Here is a 16,741-nt window from a genome sequence, read left to right as displayed (position 1 = left end):
CAGTAGCACATTTATTATACATACAATAGCACATTTATTATACATAAAATTAGGTAAATTCTGTGTAGTTTTATGGCTTATTTAGTAGAAAATCATGTTTTATGGGGACCTAGGAACGGATTATTCTCATTTTAATGGTTTCCTATGGGAAATTAATTTTTGGGATACACACTTTTCGCCTCACACACTCTGCCTGGGAACCAATTAAGTTCGTTAGCCTAGGTATCACTGTAATTCACGACGTTAGCTAAACTGCATATTGAGCGAGAACAAAAAAAGACGCCTCACCTGGACTGTCTCCGTCCCGGCTGTCCTTATTTTTGCGCAGCGTTCTGGTCTTGGTAGGAAGTTCTGGAGCCTGCTGAATGGAGCCCAAGGTCACCTTCTTCCCTTTCTTGCCCAACTCCTTTTCCACCTCTAATCATATACACCACGTCAAATGAACGTCGAACGGGGAGAAGGAACTCCACAAGTTCTAGACTCACCGTCGGAGATGCTGGATTCCTGGAACATGGTCTCGAAGGCTTGGTGAGTCTCGGCAAAAGACGGACGTTCTAAAGGGTTCCACCTCCAACCTAAATGGGGGTGGAAGGGGTTTTAAAAAAATAACACTTGCAGTGCTATGCTAACTGTAGCCGCTCTTCTGCCATCGACTACTCACAGTCCCTCATGAGTTCGTAGACTTTCTCGGGACATCCCTCGGGTCGGTCCATGCGGTAGTCCTTTTCCAGCAGCTCGTACACTTGGGATAAGTCAATGCCGGGGTAAGGGGACATCCCATAGGTGGCGATCTCCCATAGCAGGACGCCAAATGCTGCGGGTGTACACGGAGTCCCGTTTGAATTGGATTTTCAGAATAAAACGCGCAATATATTTCGGTCAAAGTTGAACAAGGGTGTCAAGCGTATTTTTTTTTTCCCGCGGGCCACGTTGTAGTTACGGTTTCCTCTCAGGGGGCAGTTTTGATTATGGGGAAGCCATTAGAATGTTTAATCTCTTCCAAATAGCGCAGAACAAATTAACTCATTCACTGCCACACGATGTGCCAGGGTTTTTGTCATTAACACTCAACTTCCAGGACCCACAGAATATTGAGTTTTAAGACTACATAAAGATTCAAAGCAGCGTAAGAAACCTTCGACTATCTTCTTTCATCAGACAAAAATCAGTTAATTCCTAAGTTATATGGGAATGGAGATATCTGAGCTTGAAATGGGGGCAACTGTACAAAATACATTACAATACATACATATTGATTTATATAATACGAATAGTAATAATAATACATTTCATTTATAAGCGCCTTTCAAAACTCTCAAGGTCACTTTACAGTCACGGGATATGTGTTTCTGTCGGTGAGCAGCGGCAGCCACATGCGCCACCGTTCACTCAACCCGGAAGTAACTCAAACAGATGGAAAGTTAGTGAGCTAATAGATAGCAAATAGATGGCCGATTGATAGCTAGATAGCTCTATCCTGTGACTGTAAAGTGTCCTTGAGAGTTTTGAAAGGCGCTTATTAATGAAATGTATTATTATTATAGCTTTTCAGCTATATAACTAACAGGAAGTAGCTCAAATTGATAGAAAGCTAGCTTGCTAATAGATAGCTAATAGATAGCTAAGAGATCACTAGCTAGACAGCTAGCTAGTTAGATAGCTTCTTCTTTTCCTTAAATATACATTTGGGAGTAAAAATAAATAAATGCATACATACATACATACATACATACATACACAAATAAATAGTAAATAAATAATATAATAATAAATAAACATATCACTTTAACAACAGCTGAAGCTAGAACAAAGCGCACACATGGACAAACGGGCAAATATTGCACCCTCGTGGGAGGGAAAAACATTGCCAGAGGTCTGACCAGCACTTTATCGGCACCCTCTGCAAGAAAAACCAATTCCCGAAAAAAAATCCGGAATGGCAGTGAATGAGTTAATGAATCAGTACTTTTCAAATTTGAAGTAACAAATAATGTGTTGTTGTGGTTTAGGTGGGACAATTTGACATTTTGGTTGGGACTTTAGTAAGGATGATGGAATTTCACGTTTGATTTGCTTTCGAGGGCCGAATAAAATAAAGTGGCGGGCCAGATTTGGCCCCCGGGCCGTGTATTTGACACCTATGCTTTATGCTAGCAAAACGTTTTCTACAGCTTTGCAAATGTGAAACAAAGACAAAATTAGAAAATGTTGCGTTCGTAAATAAGGAGGTGGTCAACTTGCTTGTTTTTCAGATGAGAGAATTTGTCCGTTTTTTGGCGAGTAAACAAATAAACAAAAAGCTAACGTGAACGATTAGAAGTACACCGCATGTTTGAACATGGGGGTGAAAGTAGACATCAATATGATTTCCCTTCCACCGCTCTGCTTTCTACTATCTTTGTGACTGATTTATTTCCTGTGTATGATACTTGTCCATGTTAAAGTACGATATAAATCAGTATGTATTGTATTGTGTTGTATTGTTATGAATTTATCCCAGCGCGGGTGTGACACGTACCCCAAACGTCCGACTTGATGGAGAACTTGTTGTAGGCCAGACTCTCCGGCGCCGTCCACTTGATGGGGAATTTGGCGCCAGCGTGCGCCGTGTACGTGTCGCCCGTCATTAGCCGGCTCAGGCCGAAGTCTGCAACCTTTACCAGGTGGTTCTCGCCCACCAGGCAGTTGCGGGCGGCGAGGTCCCTACAGGAAAACGCGTAGAGGGTGAGTGATGGATTTGGGTTTTAAGAAATAAAAGGAGTTTTTAATGTTTTTTATTTTGATGAAAAAAAAGCTCTTAATTGTGTTTACAATTTATGATTTTCTGTATGAATACAGAGAGATGGCCATCTGTAGATCCTTGTGGTGTGTGCAGTTTGCCACAATAAATACACAAAAAGTTTAGTAAGCGGAAGAATACAGTATATATTGTCTATATATTTCTTTTTTCAAAAGTAAAATATACCCAAGTAAGTATTGTTCAATTGCCTGTTTACACGTGTTGCCCCACCATTGCTATTCAAAATATCCATTGTTTCCTATCGCAGCACTGATGCTACTTTCATTATCCTATGAATAGTGTTTTACAGTACATGCTAGCATTAAGCTAGCTTCCTGAAGTGAGGCTGAGTCCTGGAATTTAGGAAATTAGTAATTTTAGGAATGAATTATGATGCATCACTCTGCACATGAGTTGTTTTGTGTATTGCATGTACACTTAGTGTCAAAAAAGTAACCATACGGGTGAATAATAAAAATAATAATAATAACAATAATATTAATGACGTGTTATAATAATAATAATAATAATAATAATGCTGATAATAATAATAATAATAATAATAATAATGCTGATAATGCTGATAATAATAATAATAATAATAATAATAATAATAATAATAATAATAATAATAACACACTTCATTTACAAGCGCCTTTCAAAACTCTCAAGGACACTTTACAGTCACAGGATAGTGTACATACACAAACCATTTAAGATGAAAAATATAGGCATGAAAAATGCTGAGATATTAGAAAAAATTAAATATTATGCAGAAAATACAAAGATAACCGCTGAGTTAAGGATGAAATTTTTTTTTTTAAATATTCGAAGATGGGAAATATTGAATACGTCCACAAACACAGGGACAAAAATAATGGAAAATAATACAGCATGTGATCCCTAAATAATCAAATATATGTAAATATAATAAAATTAAATATTGACATAACTTAGTGAAGAAGTTTCATGCCTGCGTGCCTCCATCATGTATTTCTTTTATTGCTTTTTATTTTTTTTTTAACTCCCGGTACAACCCTCAGCAAAATTTTGGAGTGTGTCGGCAGGATATTTCTGCCCATTCAAGCACAATTTGTGAGGTCAGTGGTCAGTGGAATTTCCCGTCCAATTCATCACACAACTTTTTTTCCACCTGAGCAATAGGAGGAGGGGGGTGCTCCCAATCCGTTCTCGGTTAACTAGTTAAACTCATACGGAAGTATTGAGACTTAAGTAAAAGAGCCCACCTGTGAATAAAGTTCTTTTTTTCCAGATATTCCATCGCGGAGGAGATTTGCGTGGCCATGTAGAGCAGGACAACGGCGTTGACCTCCTCTCGGTTGCACTCCCGCAGGTAGTCCAGTAGGTTGCCGTGGGTCATGAACTCTGTGATGATGTAAAATGGAGGCTCTCGTGTGCACACGCCTATACACAATAGAAAATGCCAAGTTAGCGAATTTCTAACATTGTTTATGAGGATCAAACTGTTGACCAATAATCATCGATTTCACTTTTATAACACATCCAAATTTGGATTGCAATTTATCAAGTTTAGGAAAATCATCGGGCGATTCGAGTTTTAATTTCTGTACTGTGCCTTTCGTTGAAATTTAAGCTGTTTTACCGAGGAGTTGCACCAGGTTGGGATGTTTAATTTCTTTCATTACAGCGGCCTCCTTGAGGAACTCCTCCACTTCCATCGTGTCCTCCTATAAAAAGAGCAAAATATGGCTGGTTGTAGTTACATCTTACGACCACGTGGTGGGAACAAAAACAACAACTGAGAAATATTCAGTCAGTGTATCAGTACTTTAAAACAATATGACTTTAAATAATGACCTGAATATTGAATGAAAACATCACAGAAGTACTAGGTTGTGGAATTTACAGAAATTCAAAGGAATAAAAAGCAATTGCGATTAAAAATAATTAAAAGACAATTAAAAATAAAACTTCGCGAGAGCAACAAAAAAATTACATAAAAGAAATTAAATGAAACAAAAATAAAATAAAACAAAAAAATAAAATTAAATGAAACAAAATAGAATGAAACAAAAAATGCAATGAAATAAAACAAAATACAAAATAGTATAAAATAAAATAAAACAAAAATAAAATAAAACTATATTAAAATAAAACAAAATAAAATAAAACAATACATGAAATAAAATAAAATAAAACAGAACTAAATATAAAATAGCGATATAAAATAAAACAAAAAATACAATAAAATGAGATAAAAAAGAAACAAGATACATTTAAATAAAATAAAATGAAACTAAATTATAATATAACAACAAATACAAAAAAACTAATTAAACAAAATAAAATACAACAAAAGATAACACAAAATAAAATAATAAAACAGAACAAAATAAAAAAAAATAGCAAAATAAAATAAAACAACATACAATACATGTGAAATGAACTAAAAAAATATAGAAATAAATAAATAAAAGTAATAAAAAATACATTTAAATGAAACAAAATAAAACAAAAAACAATCAAATCAAACAAAATAAAAATAGCATAATAAAATAAAAGTAAACGAAAAATTACATTAAACTAATTTAAAATAAAAGATAAGATAAAATAAAATAAATAAAACAGAACAAAACAGGATAAATAGCAAAACAAATGACATAACATTTTATAAAATGAAACAAAATAAATTTAAATAAAACAAAATAAAATAAAACTACAAATAAAATGAAATAAAATAAAACAAACCAAAAAAAAAATACCCAAATAAAATAATAAAAATAAAACAAATTAAAATAAACGATTGTCATTCGAATAAAAGACACAGAGCGAATGGGAATCAAATGAAGTTTTCAAATCCCACCTTGAGGGTCTTTACGGCTACGGTGAGGTTGTACTTTTTCCACACGCCCTCGTAAACCTCGCCGTATTGGCCCCCGCCCAGCTTGTGCTTCATGGTGATGTCTGTGCGCTCCATTTCCCACTTATCGTAGTTGGGGGACACGCCGTAGATGGTGGGCTTGTTGCGCTTGGGCGCCGGGTAGTGCAGCGTGGTGATGAGGCCGTCGGCCACCGTGCTGTGGTGGTGCACCAGCTCGGCCAGCGTGTTGAAGCGGCTCTCCGACGACACGTACAGCTAGCGGGAGGAAGACGGCCAATATTAGCAGACGGGACTTATGAGACAGTCAAATTGATTCTAAGCTTGAAATTCAAACTGGAGCGGCATCAAAACCCAACCCGTGCCAAATCGTAAAATAAATAAATAAATAATATAAATAAATACATAAATGGCTAAATAAATGAATGAATACATAAATGAAATAAACAATATTTAAAAAAAAGAAAATAATAATATATTTCATTTCTAAGCGCCTTTCAAAACTCTCAAGGTCACTTTTACAGTCACAGGATAATTTTTTCTATGGGTGAGCAGCGGCAACCACACGCGCCAGCGTTCACTCAACCCTAAGTAACTCAAATAGATAGAAAGCTAGCTAATAGACAGCTAATAGCCAGCTAGCTAGACTGCTTATAGATAGCCAGCGAGAGAGCCAGCTAGCTAGATAGTGAATAGATATCAAATACACCACAACAACAATAATAAATACATACATAAAGAAATTACAATAAAACATAAAATAAATAAAAGGAATTGGCTAGAATATTTAACTCAAGGAGTTCAAGCAGACATATTTTTTGCACTTTCACTTCATTTACTGCCATTCGCAAATTTATTCGGGAATTTATTGGGTGCAGATAAAGCACTGGCCATGGCCTCTGACAATGTTTTTTTCCACTAGATGGCAGCATTTCCTTTTTTCCCCATATTAGCGCTTTGTTCCAGTTTCAGCTGTTGTTGAAGTGCTATCTAAACCAATATGTATGCATTGCATTGTACTCTATTTTAGACAGCCACCCTCATTTCAATCTTACATAACTGCAGACCCATATAATTTAGGAATTAACTGTTTTTATGATTAAAGAAGAAAGTCTAAGGTTTCTTACGCTAAATTGAATGTTTACGTAGTCCTAAAACTCCACAGTGAATGAGTTAAGAGATTCCTGTTTTGTTTTTTTTTTATTTATGATCGCGACAGTTTGACCGTCAAATTAAAATTGACTTTGATTTCCATGATTTCATTTGTGAAAAATGGAATGTCAAGCACTCATGCTTCAATAATATCAAATGAGCCCAGGAATGAATTGTGTTGGACATTCACCTCCCACCCCTCCAAAAAAAAACAAAAAACAAAAAACAAATACTACATAAAAAAAATAGCAACTGTGCGAAGACTTGGCTGCATCTGTGTGCGCTTTGCATGGGCGTCACTGGCTGCTTGGTTATTACGCGCAGCACACTGGTGCTTAGATGCATTCTTGTCATTGCTCGGTGCTCCTCGAGCTGGCTAACCTCGCTGCAGTGCTGGGAGCAGTGGCACACAAGTGTTTTCCATGTTTTTTGTTTTTTTTTGGAATGGGTCATGTTAGGTGAAGCTTCACATCATCTGTACTTTTGGGGCGCATTAGCAGTTTACAAATAAAGTGAAACAAAATGAAATGAAATTAAATTCAATTAAATTAAAAATACAAGAGAAAAAAATATATTGAAAAAATACAATAAAAAAACGGAACAAAATAAAATAGAATAAAATAAAAAATAATAAAATTAAATAAAACAAAACAAAATAAAATAAAACTAACAATGTAAAAGAAATAATAAAATAAAATAATAAAACAAAATAAAAAAATAGCAAAATAAAATAAATAAAAAAACAAAATTAATTAAAATATAACAAAAATAACATCAAATAATATCAATGAACAAAATAAAAAAATGCAAAATAAAATAAAATAAAACAAAAAAAAAATAGAACGAAACAAAATAAATTGCCAAAAAATAAAATAAAATGTAATAAAATAAATGAAAAATATTGAACAAAATAAAATACAATATAACAAACATATAATAATAAAACAAAACAAAATTAAAACATAGCAAAATAAAATAAAACAAAAAACCTAATCAAATAATATCATGAACAAAATAAAAAAACATACAATAAAACAAAAAAATAAAATAAAATGAAACAAAATGAATTACCAAAAAAGAAAATAAAACAAATAATAAAATAAAATGTCATGAAATAAAATAATAAAACAAAAAATAAAAAAATAGCAAAATAAAATACAATAAAACAAAAAAGAGACAGAGCTCATGGGTTTGGTTCGGTTCAATGTGGGTGAGCTTCTTGAAATAAATACATCCTGTTGAAATGTTCACAGCATCTCTCATTGTTATTGTTGTGGATTTTGTAATTTTTTAGTCTATGCTAGTGAGATGTTGGTAACAGACAATTTAATCTTCAATTATTGGATGGCAACAGACTAACTGGCAGACGAACTCGTCCTTACTTTGTGTTACGCAACACACAAAATGGGAAGTCGAAAATACAGTAAAGTCTCGTTATATCGATATTCAAGGGAGTCCGAAAAAATATCGATATAACCGGGACTATCGATATATCCGACCCTGTTTGCATGTAATTTTCTCCGTGCGTGCATAGAAATAGTATCGATATAACCGGGACCATCGATATATCCGATATCGATATAACGAGACTTTACTGTAATGGCTTGTCATTATCCAACGTGGCGTCACCTTGCCGTCGGATGCCGTATTGATCCTGTAGTGGTAAACCCTTCCCTCGTAGCGCAAGGAAATGGACCTCTGGCCAGGACTGCTTTCACTCTCGCGCACCAGGAAGCTGCCGTTGATTCCCGAACTGAGCAGATACTCGGCGGCGTTGCGTGACACGGGCCCGTGGTACCAGCTGTGCTTCTCCAAGCTGTTGACGGGGGTGATGTAGTTGGACGGTACCCAGCCTTGGCCATTTTTGGTCTGCGCTTCGCACCATTCGCCGTTGTGGTTGTAGCCCAGCACCCGAAGCTTCTCGCCTGTAAATAAAATTACAGGACCATTTTAAACCTTTTATTGTCAACCGAGGTGATTGGGTTTTTTTTCTTCCTCAAATCAGACTAATTTTGTTGGATAAACAATATTTATGACCAATAGAGTATTTGGCTAAGCGTTAGCTTGTAGTTATGGTTTCCTCTTGAGGGCCGTTATGAATTTGGGGAAGTACAGAATGTTTAATCCCCTCCGCATATTACATTTAGAGTGCACAACAAATTAGTGAATAACTACTTTTCAAATCTGAAGTTGAGAATAATGACTGTTATTGTGGTTTACAGCCCAAAATATGAAATTTTGGTTCGGATTTTAGCAAGCATCATGGAATTTCGCAAGTTTGATATGCTTTCGCGGGCCGAAAAAAATGATGTGGCGGGCCGGATTTGGCCCCCGGGCCTTGACTTTGATACCTGTTGGTTACTATAATAATATGTTTCATTTATAAGCGCCTTTCAAAACTCTCAAGGTCACTTTACAGTCACAGGATAAGTTTTGCACTGGGTGAGCAGCGGCAGCCACATGCGCCAGAGTTCACTCAACCCGGAAGTAACTCAAATAGATAGCAGGCTAGCTAGCTAGTTAATAGATAGTTATAGATTATAATAACAAAAATAATAATACATTGTACTTATAAGCGTCTTTCAAAACTCTCAAGGACATAGCTAATAGATCGCTAAATAGCTAATAGATAGCAAGTTAGATAGCTAATAGATCGAAAATAGATAGCAAATAGATAGCTAGCAAGGTAGATAGCTTGCTAATAATGATAACAATAACAATGATAACAATAACAATAATAATAATAACACATTGTATTTATAAGCACCTTTCAAAACTCTCAAGGACGTAGCTCATGATAGCTAGCTAGCTAGCTAGCGAGATAGCTAATATTTACGGGATGCATATTGAATTGAATGTACCTTTATTCGTCTCACAGTGGAAAAAAATGACATTTAACAGCAGCTAAAGTTATTAAATATATGATATGTAGTTATGATATATTGTATTGATATATTGTGTTTTACAACAAAACATAACCATATTTAAACGTCATTTCAAAATTAGCAGGGGATAAAATATTTCAATCCCGATGCACATTACTAAATCAGTCGTTGGATTTCATACGGTGAACTGTGGACAAAATAATAATAATAATAATAATAATAATAATTTGTGCGCTTACCTTTAGTGATGCTAAGTGTGTTGTCACCACTGGCCACAAAGTCGTACAGCGCCACAAAGAGGTTAGGGTCATTTTCGCTCGGTCCGGCCAAAAGGTTTTCTTTGGAGTTCCAACGGGCCGCTTCGGTCAGACCTTGACCTTCAAAGTCCGGCCTCTGGAGAGCTTCTGAAAATGAGAAAAAAAAAAAATGTGTCAGCGCATGTGGAAGTAGATGAGAATGCGAGGAAATGTAACCACGTGGGAAGAGCTTGGTCGACATCTTTGGTATGCGTGAACTTTGCACTTGTTAGTGATACGTTGGGAGGTTGAGTGTATAATCTCAAATGTTCTGCTAGCGCTATTTGACGAACTGTTTTGGACTAACATGCGTGATCACGTGACTTGCAATTCGTCTGTCTGTCCCCGTGACTTTTCATTTCCTGGATTATCCACGCTTAGTTTTCATTTCCTACCTGAGCAACTAGCATGCAATGGACCGTGAGAACGAATCCCAACATCCATCTTTCCTAGCTTGGATTATACACTACAGAGAGCAAAATAAAAATCAAATCAAGGGGTAAAAGTCAAACAAAGAATTAATTACTTAGTTACAGTAGCTAGCGAGATATCTAGCTAGCTAGCTATCTATTAGCTATATAGCTATCTATCTCTTAGCTATATAGCTATCTATCTAGCTACCTATCTATTAGCTGTATAGCTATCTATCTAGCGAGCTAGTTATCTCGATAGCCATCTAGATAGCTATCTATTAGCTAGCTAGTTTTCCATCTATTTGAGTTACTTCCGGGTCTACCTAGTTAGCTATCTATCTGCTATAATCTATTTTCCATCTATTAGCGATCTAGCGAGCTATCTATTAGCTATGTCCTTGAGAGTTTTGAAAGGCGCTTATGAATACAACGTATTATTATTTATGATTATTAGCTATCTATTAGCTAGCTAGCTTTCTATCTGTTTGAGTTACTTCCGGGTTGAGTGAACGCTGGCGCGTGTGGCTGCCGTGCTCACTCACAGACAAACTTATCCTATGACTGTACACTCTACAGTCATAGGATAATACTAGCTAGCCAGCTAGTAGATAGATAATAGATAGCCAACAGATAGCTAGCTAAATAGTTAGCTAGCTAACACACTGAATGTCACTATTAAATAGATAGAAAGCTAGCTAGCCAGCTAGTAGATAGATAATAGATAGAAAACAGATAGCAAGCCAGATAGCTAGCCACCTAGGTAGCCCTATAGCTGATAGCTAGCTAGATAGTTAGCTAGCTAACTCAACCAAATTTCACTATTAAATAGATAGAAACGTCACTGTACAGTGTACAGTGACCTACAGGGTTTTGAAAGGTGCTTATAAATGAAATGTATTATTATGATTACTATTAGTATTATTAATAAAGTCAAATAAAAATGTGAACATTTGAAGGAAAGTTACTGGTGGGAGGAGTATTTTGAACAGCAGTTTGGCCGAAGGTCGCACAGCTGTTGTCGCATATGTTCTGAAAGAACGTCAGGACGCACCCCCCCACCCCCCTTTAACAACACACACACACACACACACACACACACACACACACACACACACACACACACACACACACACACACACACACACACATTCTTTTAGCGACAAACTTGAGAAATAACCAGAAAAGGAATTACATTACATGAGTAACGTCAATATTTTTTATTTCTTTTTTGGTCACAAAAATGTTCTTATGGAGCTTATGGAGCTGGAAATTGAGTGGCAGAAACGCTGGCGTTTTTTGATTATTTTTTTTATATATATAAACAGACAAAAAATGAACTCGACGGCGAGGCTGTAATTTCATCTCAAGGCTACTGGAGACAAAAGGAGGCAGTCATGCGTGTGCATAATCAAAATTCCAGGCAAGGTCCCCCACACCCACCCGACCATGTTTATAGTAAGGACACAGGCATATATTGTCTTTCATAATTGGAATGTAAAAAAAAAAAATGGCACACGTGGGACTTCAGTGTGATTCTTAACTGTTAAAGTAACAAATGGCTCCAAATTTGGGGAATTATTAGGGAGGTCGGTTTCTTACTACAGAGTTTCTGTTCACGTATGACCAACTTGAGTTGAGGGAGAAGGAAAGCAACATGATAAAGAAAACTGAGAAAGACATTCCAACTATGTCGCTGTGATGGTAAGGAGCTCCAAATCTCTACCCAGACTCCGGTCAACTGATGGTTTTATCTAATGAAAACGAGACACTGTTGACATGTTTTAGATGTTGGGATGCTAGTTGGAGACATATTACGGGGATGTCATGAGATAAAAGCAGTTTGATTCTGAAAATAAGTGATTTATTTACTATTAATTTAGATGTCTACGGCTTTCCGGCTTCAACGTGGGCGAGATGATCAACCGGAAAGTCTAAAAAGAGCATTTGTGGTAGCACGACACGCCAGATTACAATGCCCAGAGCATCTGACAGTTCCTGGCCAAGATGAAGACGATTTCTAGGCATTTTGTCTAGGCGCCATTCTTTCCCATGCTTGAGGAAGTCATTGGAGATATGCGCCGCATTAAAGGACAACCGACGTCACTTTTTTGTTTCCTAACTGACATCAGAAAAACGTTCTATAGCATCTAAAATACCCAAAACACGCAGTATGATATTTTTAGTTAAATGCAAAACACCAATAAAAATGACTCAAAGTGTCTAAAAAGTACTTCAATTTGAAACCGGAAGTGGTCGGTTTCAGAAGGTCCCGCCCCCATGTTCGTGGTGTCACGGCAAGACGTCTTGCCTTGCTCGAGAATCAAAACAATGGCTTCAGATTCGGATAATACGCTTTCTTGCTACTCATCCAGTGATGAATATGATTCAAATAGTTCTGAAGAGGAAAGCATAAATGTTTGCAATCGATTAAAGAATTTATTCCGTGTCATTTTGAGGCATCAGGGGTGGGAAATGTCATACCCAAAAAAGGCAGAACATGGCGACAAAGCCATGTAAGGAATTATTCAGCCCGTTTCCACAGGCTGATTAATTCCTTACATGGAGCTTTTTCACCCTTTTCTGCCTTTTTTGGGTCCAACACGACGTTTTCAGACCAAAGTACAGCAAAATGCATTGACGTGATGGAAGGACTGCTACAATGTGTCCTTTATTCGGTCAGGGGCGTTCCTTCAGTGACGTAACGTACGGACTCGACACCAACTCGAAAACAAGACTTCCGGAATATTCAGTGCGAGTCTTAAAACGTAAAATATAGCTATATGCGGTGGAATCTTTGTCAAATACGCTCAGTAGAAGTCATTTGAAGACATTTTACAAATTATGGACACAACTTCGGTTGTCCTTTAACTCATTCACAAATTGATTCGGGAATTGAAAATATGACATAGATCGCAATCCCTGAATTTGTTTGAGTTTTGTTTTTTCATGCTTCGGTGCTGATATAGCGCTGGCCATAGCATCTGGTATTGTTTTTTACATCCCACTGAAGGTGCCGCGAATACCACAGGCCTTTGTGAGAGGTTGACAACTCACCGATAAAACCAAGCAGAATGACACCCACTCAAAGTAAAAAAAAAAAAATAATTCAAAATGGAAAAGCGCATGAATTAAGGAGCAAGAGATGAAACAAAAATGAATAAATAAATAAACAGGAAAAAAGATGACTGTAAACCTTCCAGAGTCCCTGCAGTGGGAGAAATTACAGCATGTCCTGGCTGCGTGGTTGAAATGAAAACGAAATGATTAAGTGTGTGTGTGTGTGTGTGTGTGTGTGTGTGTGTGTGTGTGTGTGTGTGTGTGTGTGTGTGTGTGTGTGTGTGTGTGTGTGTGTGTGTGTGTGTGTGTGTGTGTGTGTAGCTTGTAAAAGGCTTTATGGCCATGACTCTGCCGCTCTGAGCAATAGAAATGCACATAATACTTGTCCGGTGATGCAAGACGTGCATTCATTGAAAGAGCATAACTGCTTTGAAACAAAAATGTGGTTTAATTAATTAAAAATAAATAAACATAAATAAATAAATGGAAACCGTCAAAGTCTTGTAAATCACAAGACCAACTTTTCTTTTATGTACGCCTCATAGTGCAGAAAATACGGTAATTAAAGAGAGAATTTTTTTTTATGTACACTCGTCAGATACCCAAACAAAGAGTGAAAGCAAACGTGTAACATCCCGACTGTTTTGTTAATTGCAAATTTCCAATAAAAGATGAAGAAATTCAAGTTGCGTCAAAACTCCGAATGGAATGTTGTTTATCCAGATGGTCTTAAAATCATCCGTCATCACCATGAGGGGGGAGTAAGGGGGAGGGGGGGGGGGGGTTTGAGAGTGTTGCCGCTGATTCAATCATTTGGTTGCACAATGTTTTGGCTCACATTCCAACACAACACTAATCGTTGACAATATGCATGATATAACATTCAAATTCCTCATGTGTCTTATTAGCCGGGGCTAAATCAATCCCTCATTTTTAGGAACACAGATTCGCTTTGGATTGCGAATTGTAGATGAGCTGCACTTTCCTCTTAAAGGACAACCGACAGCATTTTTTTTGTTTCCTAACTGACATCAGAAAAAAGGTTTTATCGCATCTAAAATACCCAAAACACACAGGCTGATATGTTTAGTCAAATGCAAAACACCAATAAAAATGAGTTAGTGTCCCAAAACTACTTCAAAATGACCCCGGAAATGGCGAGTTTCAGAAGGTCCCGCCCCCCTTGTTCGTGCCGTCACGCCAGGACATCTTTACCTTGCTCTAGAATCAAAAAATGGCTTCAGATTCGGAGAAGATGCTTTCTTGTTACTCCTCCAGTTATGAATATGATTCAAATAGTTCTGAAGAGGAAAGCATACATGTTTGCAATCGATTAAAGAAGTCCTTCCGTATCAATTCGAGCCGTCTGGACTGCAATGTAGCACCCAGAAAATGCACAAGATGGCGCCCAAGCTCTGTTGGAAATGGGCTGATTTGTCTGCTGGGAATTTGTGTCAACTAGTATCAAATAGTCGTCTTGGTGCAACACACGATTCACCATCGCGTTATTTATGTGTTTTCCTTCTAATTTCGCCATCAACACGAAGTTTTCAGACTAAACAAAGTACCCAAAATGTATTGCGTGTCGCTTTCTCGGTCAAGGGCGTTCCTTCAGTGACGTCACGTCAGGCATCGTCATCAACTCGAAAACAAGACTTCTTGAATATTCAGCGCGAGTCTTAAAACGTAAAATATAGCTATATGCGGCGGAATCTTTGTAAAATACGCTCAGTAGAAGTCATTTGAAGTGATTTTATAAATTATAGACAACTTGTTCGGGGTGTCGGTTGTCCTTTAAGCAACAATAAAGTGGGACACGGTCTGCGGGGAGTCAAATTTCCGTGTATTCTCTCTTTTTCCACTTCTTCCCTCTGCCGCTCGCCACTGTGTCTGGCCTTCCTCACCCCCCCCCCCCCTCCCGAGCTGCCTCACCCCCCCCCCCCCTATCCTCCTTTCCGCAGTTTTCACCAAAGCCAAAAATCCACTCTAACCACCAACCCCCCCCCAAAAACTGACTTTCTCGCATCTCTTCCCCTTGAATACGTTCAAAGTTATAATCTCGCGAACAACACGGAGTGCACGGTGCGGAGCGCTTACCTTCCAAATAGCAGCTGGAGGAAGACGAGAGCCCCTTTTTTGATTTACAGCCCACCAATTTCAGGCAAATTTCCAACATTTTCATTTGTTTTCTTTCCTTTCCTGCTTGAAAACATCAAAATCAGACTTTTTTTTTTTCTTGTGTCCTCATCGGCGAATGATTTAAAAAAAGTGATCCGGAAGGCGTCTCAAACTTTATCGCTCTTTCTCATGAATCCTGTTGAGCGTCCACTTGATGAAACAAAAAGCTAGAAACTTTCTTTTGGTAGCTTCTCCATGTCCGCCCCCTCCATCCCAACCCTCACCGCAACTACGATTCCAGTAAGCTCAGTTTTCAAGCGGCATACGAACGCATCCGTGATCCGGCGACTCGGCACTTGTGAAAGTGTCAGATGAATGGGCAGGCGACTTGTTTCTATGGTGCCATTCCTCTCTCTCGAATCCCCCCCCCTCCCCCGCAACACCCGCGCAAGTGCGGAGTTGCGGCACAGGGACGACTTAACGCTTACGGCTGCCAACAAAGGGCCTCTCTCTTCTTTCAGGATCGACTCGCTGCACTCGATGACATCAGCTGAGCCCTCGCAACTCCAGCAACACACACACATATACACACACACTCACGTGTACACGATAAGATAGAAAAACGACACGCGTGTGCAAGATAACTAAAAAAAAAATGGCCTCACGTCTTCCCAAACAAAAAAAAGTGGCGATTCTTTACTGAGCTTTGATGTTTTCCTTCTGCTGAAATCATCCGATGCTTATAAGAAGCTCCTCCTCCTCCTTCCCTTGCAATCCCCCTTTTTTCTCTTTTCTTTCTTGCTCCATTCCAGAATGTTTACAGGTTAAAGAAGGAATTAGTGCCTATGAAAAGAAAATCTCTCAAGAAAAACCCTCAAGGTCATTTTACAGTCACATAATATGTTTTTCTGTGGGTGAGCAGCGGCAGCCACACGCGCCAGCGTTCACTCAAGCCGGAAGTAACTCAAATACATAGAAAGCTAGCTAGTTAGCTAATAGATAGCTAATAATAATGATAATACATTGTATTTAAAAGCGCATTTCAAAACTTTCCAGGACAAAGCTAATAGATAGACAGCTTGATAGCTATATAGCGAATATATAACTAGCTAGATAGCTAATAGATCAAAAATAGATAGCTAGCTCGGTAGATAGCTTGCTAATAATAATAATAATAATAA

General features: G+C 37.6%; 1 protein-coding gene across 2 annotated transcripts in view; it reads right to left on the bottom strand.

Moving 5' to 3' along the window:
• abl1 (ABL proto-oncogene 1, non-receptor tyrosine kinase) overlaps window positions 1-16,741 on the bottom strand; it is a 34,324-nt gene that overhangs the window by 3,803 nt on the left and 13,780 nt on the right. Inside the window, exons 1-10 of one of the 2 annotated variants that reach the window (XM_089021283.1) lie at window positions 15,540-16,279; window positions 9,916-10,080; window positions 8,421-8,716; window positions 5,625-5,897; window positions 4,404-4,488; window positions 4,027-4,204; window positions 2,519-2,703; window positions 662-814; window positions 486-575; window positions 289-417 (exon numbers count right to left, since the gene is read on the bottom strand). In XM_089021283.1, the coding sequence (XP_088877409.1) occupies window positions 289-417; window positions 486-575; window positions 662-814; window positions 2,519-2,703; window positions 4,027-4,204; window positions 4,404-4,488; window positions 5,625-5,897; window positions 8,421-8,716; window positions 9,916-10,080; window positions 15,540-15,624 (1,639 nt within the window). In that variant the 5' untranslated portion in view covers window positions 15,625-16,279. Of the gene's footprint in view, window positions 1-288; window positions 418-485; window positions 576-661; window positions 815-2,518; window positions 2,704-4,026; window positions 4,205-4,403; window positions 4,489-5,624; window positions 5,898-8,420; window positions 8,717-9,915; window positions 10,081-15,539; window positions 16,280-16,741 lie in introns of those variants that run through there. The other variant, XM_089021282.1, reaches the window with a different exon arrangement.

This window comes from Hippocampus bargibanti, linkage group LG18 (genome assembly GCF_051943395.1).
Source record: "Hippocampus bargibanti isolate YZ-2025 linkage group LG18, ASM5194339v1, whole genome shotgun sequence".
Classification (NCBI taxonomy): Eukaryota; Metazoa; Chordata; class Actinopteri; order Syngnathiformes; family Syngnathidae; genus Hippocampus; species Hippocampus bargibanti.
This window is presented reverse-complemented; position numbering and strand designations above follow the sequence as displayed.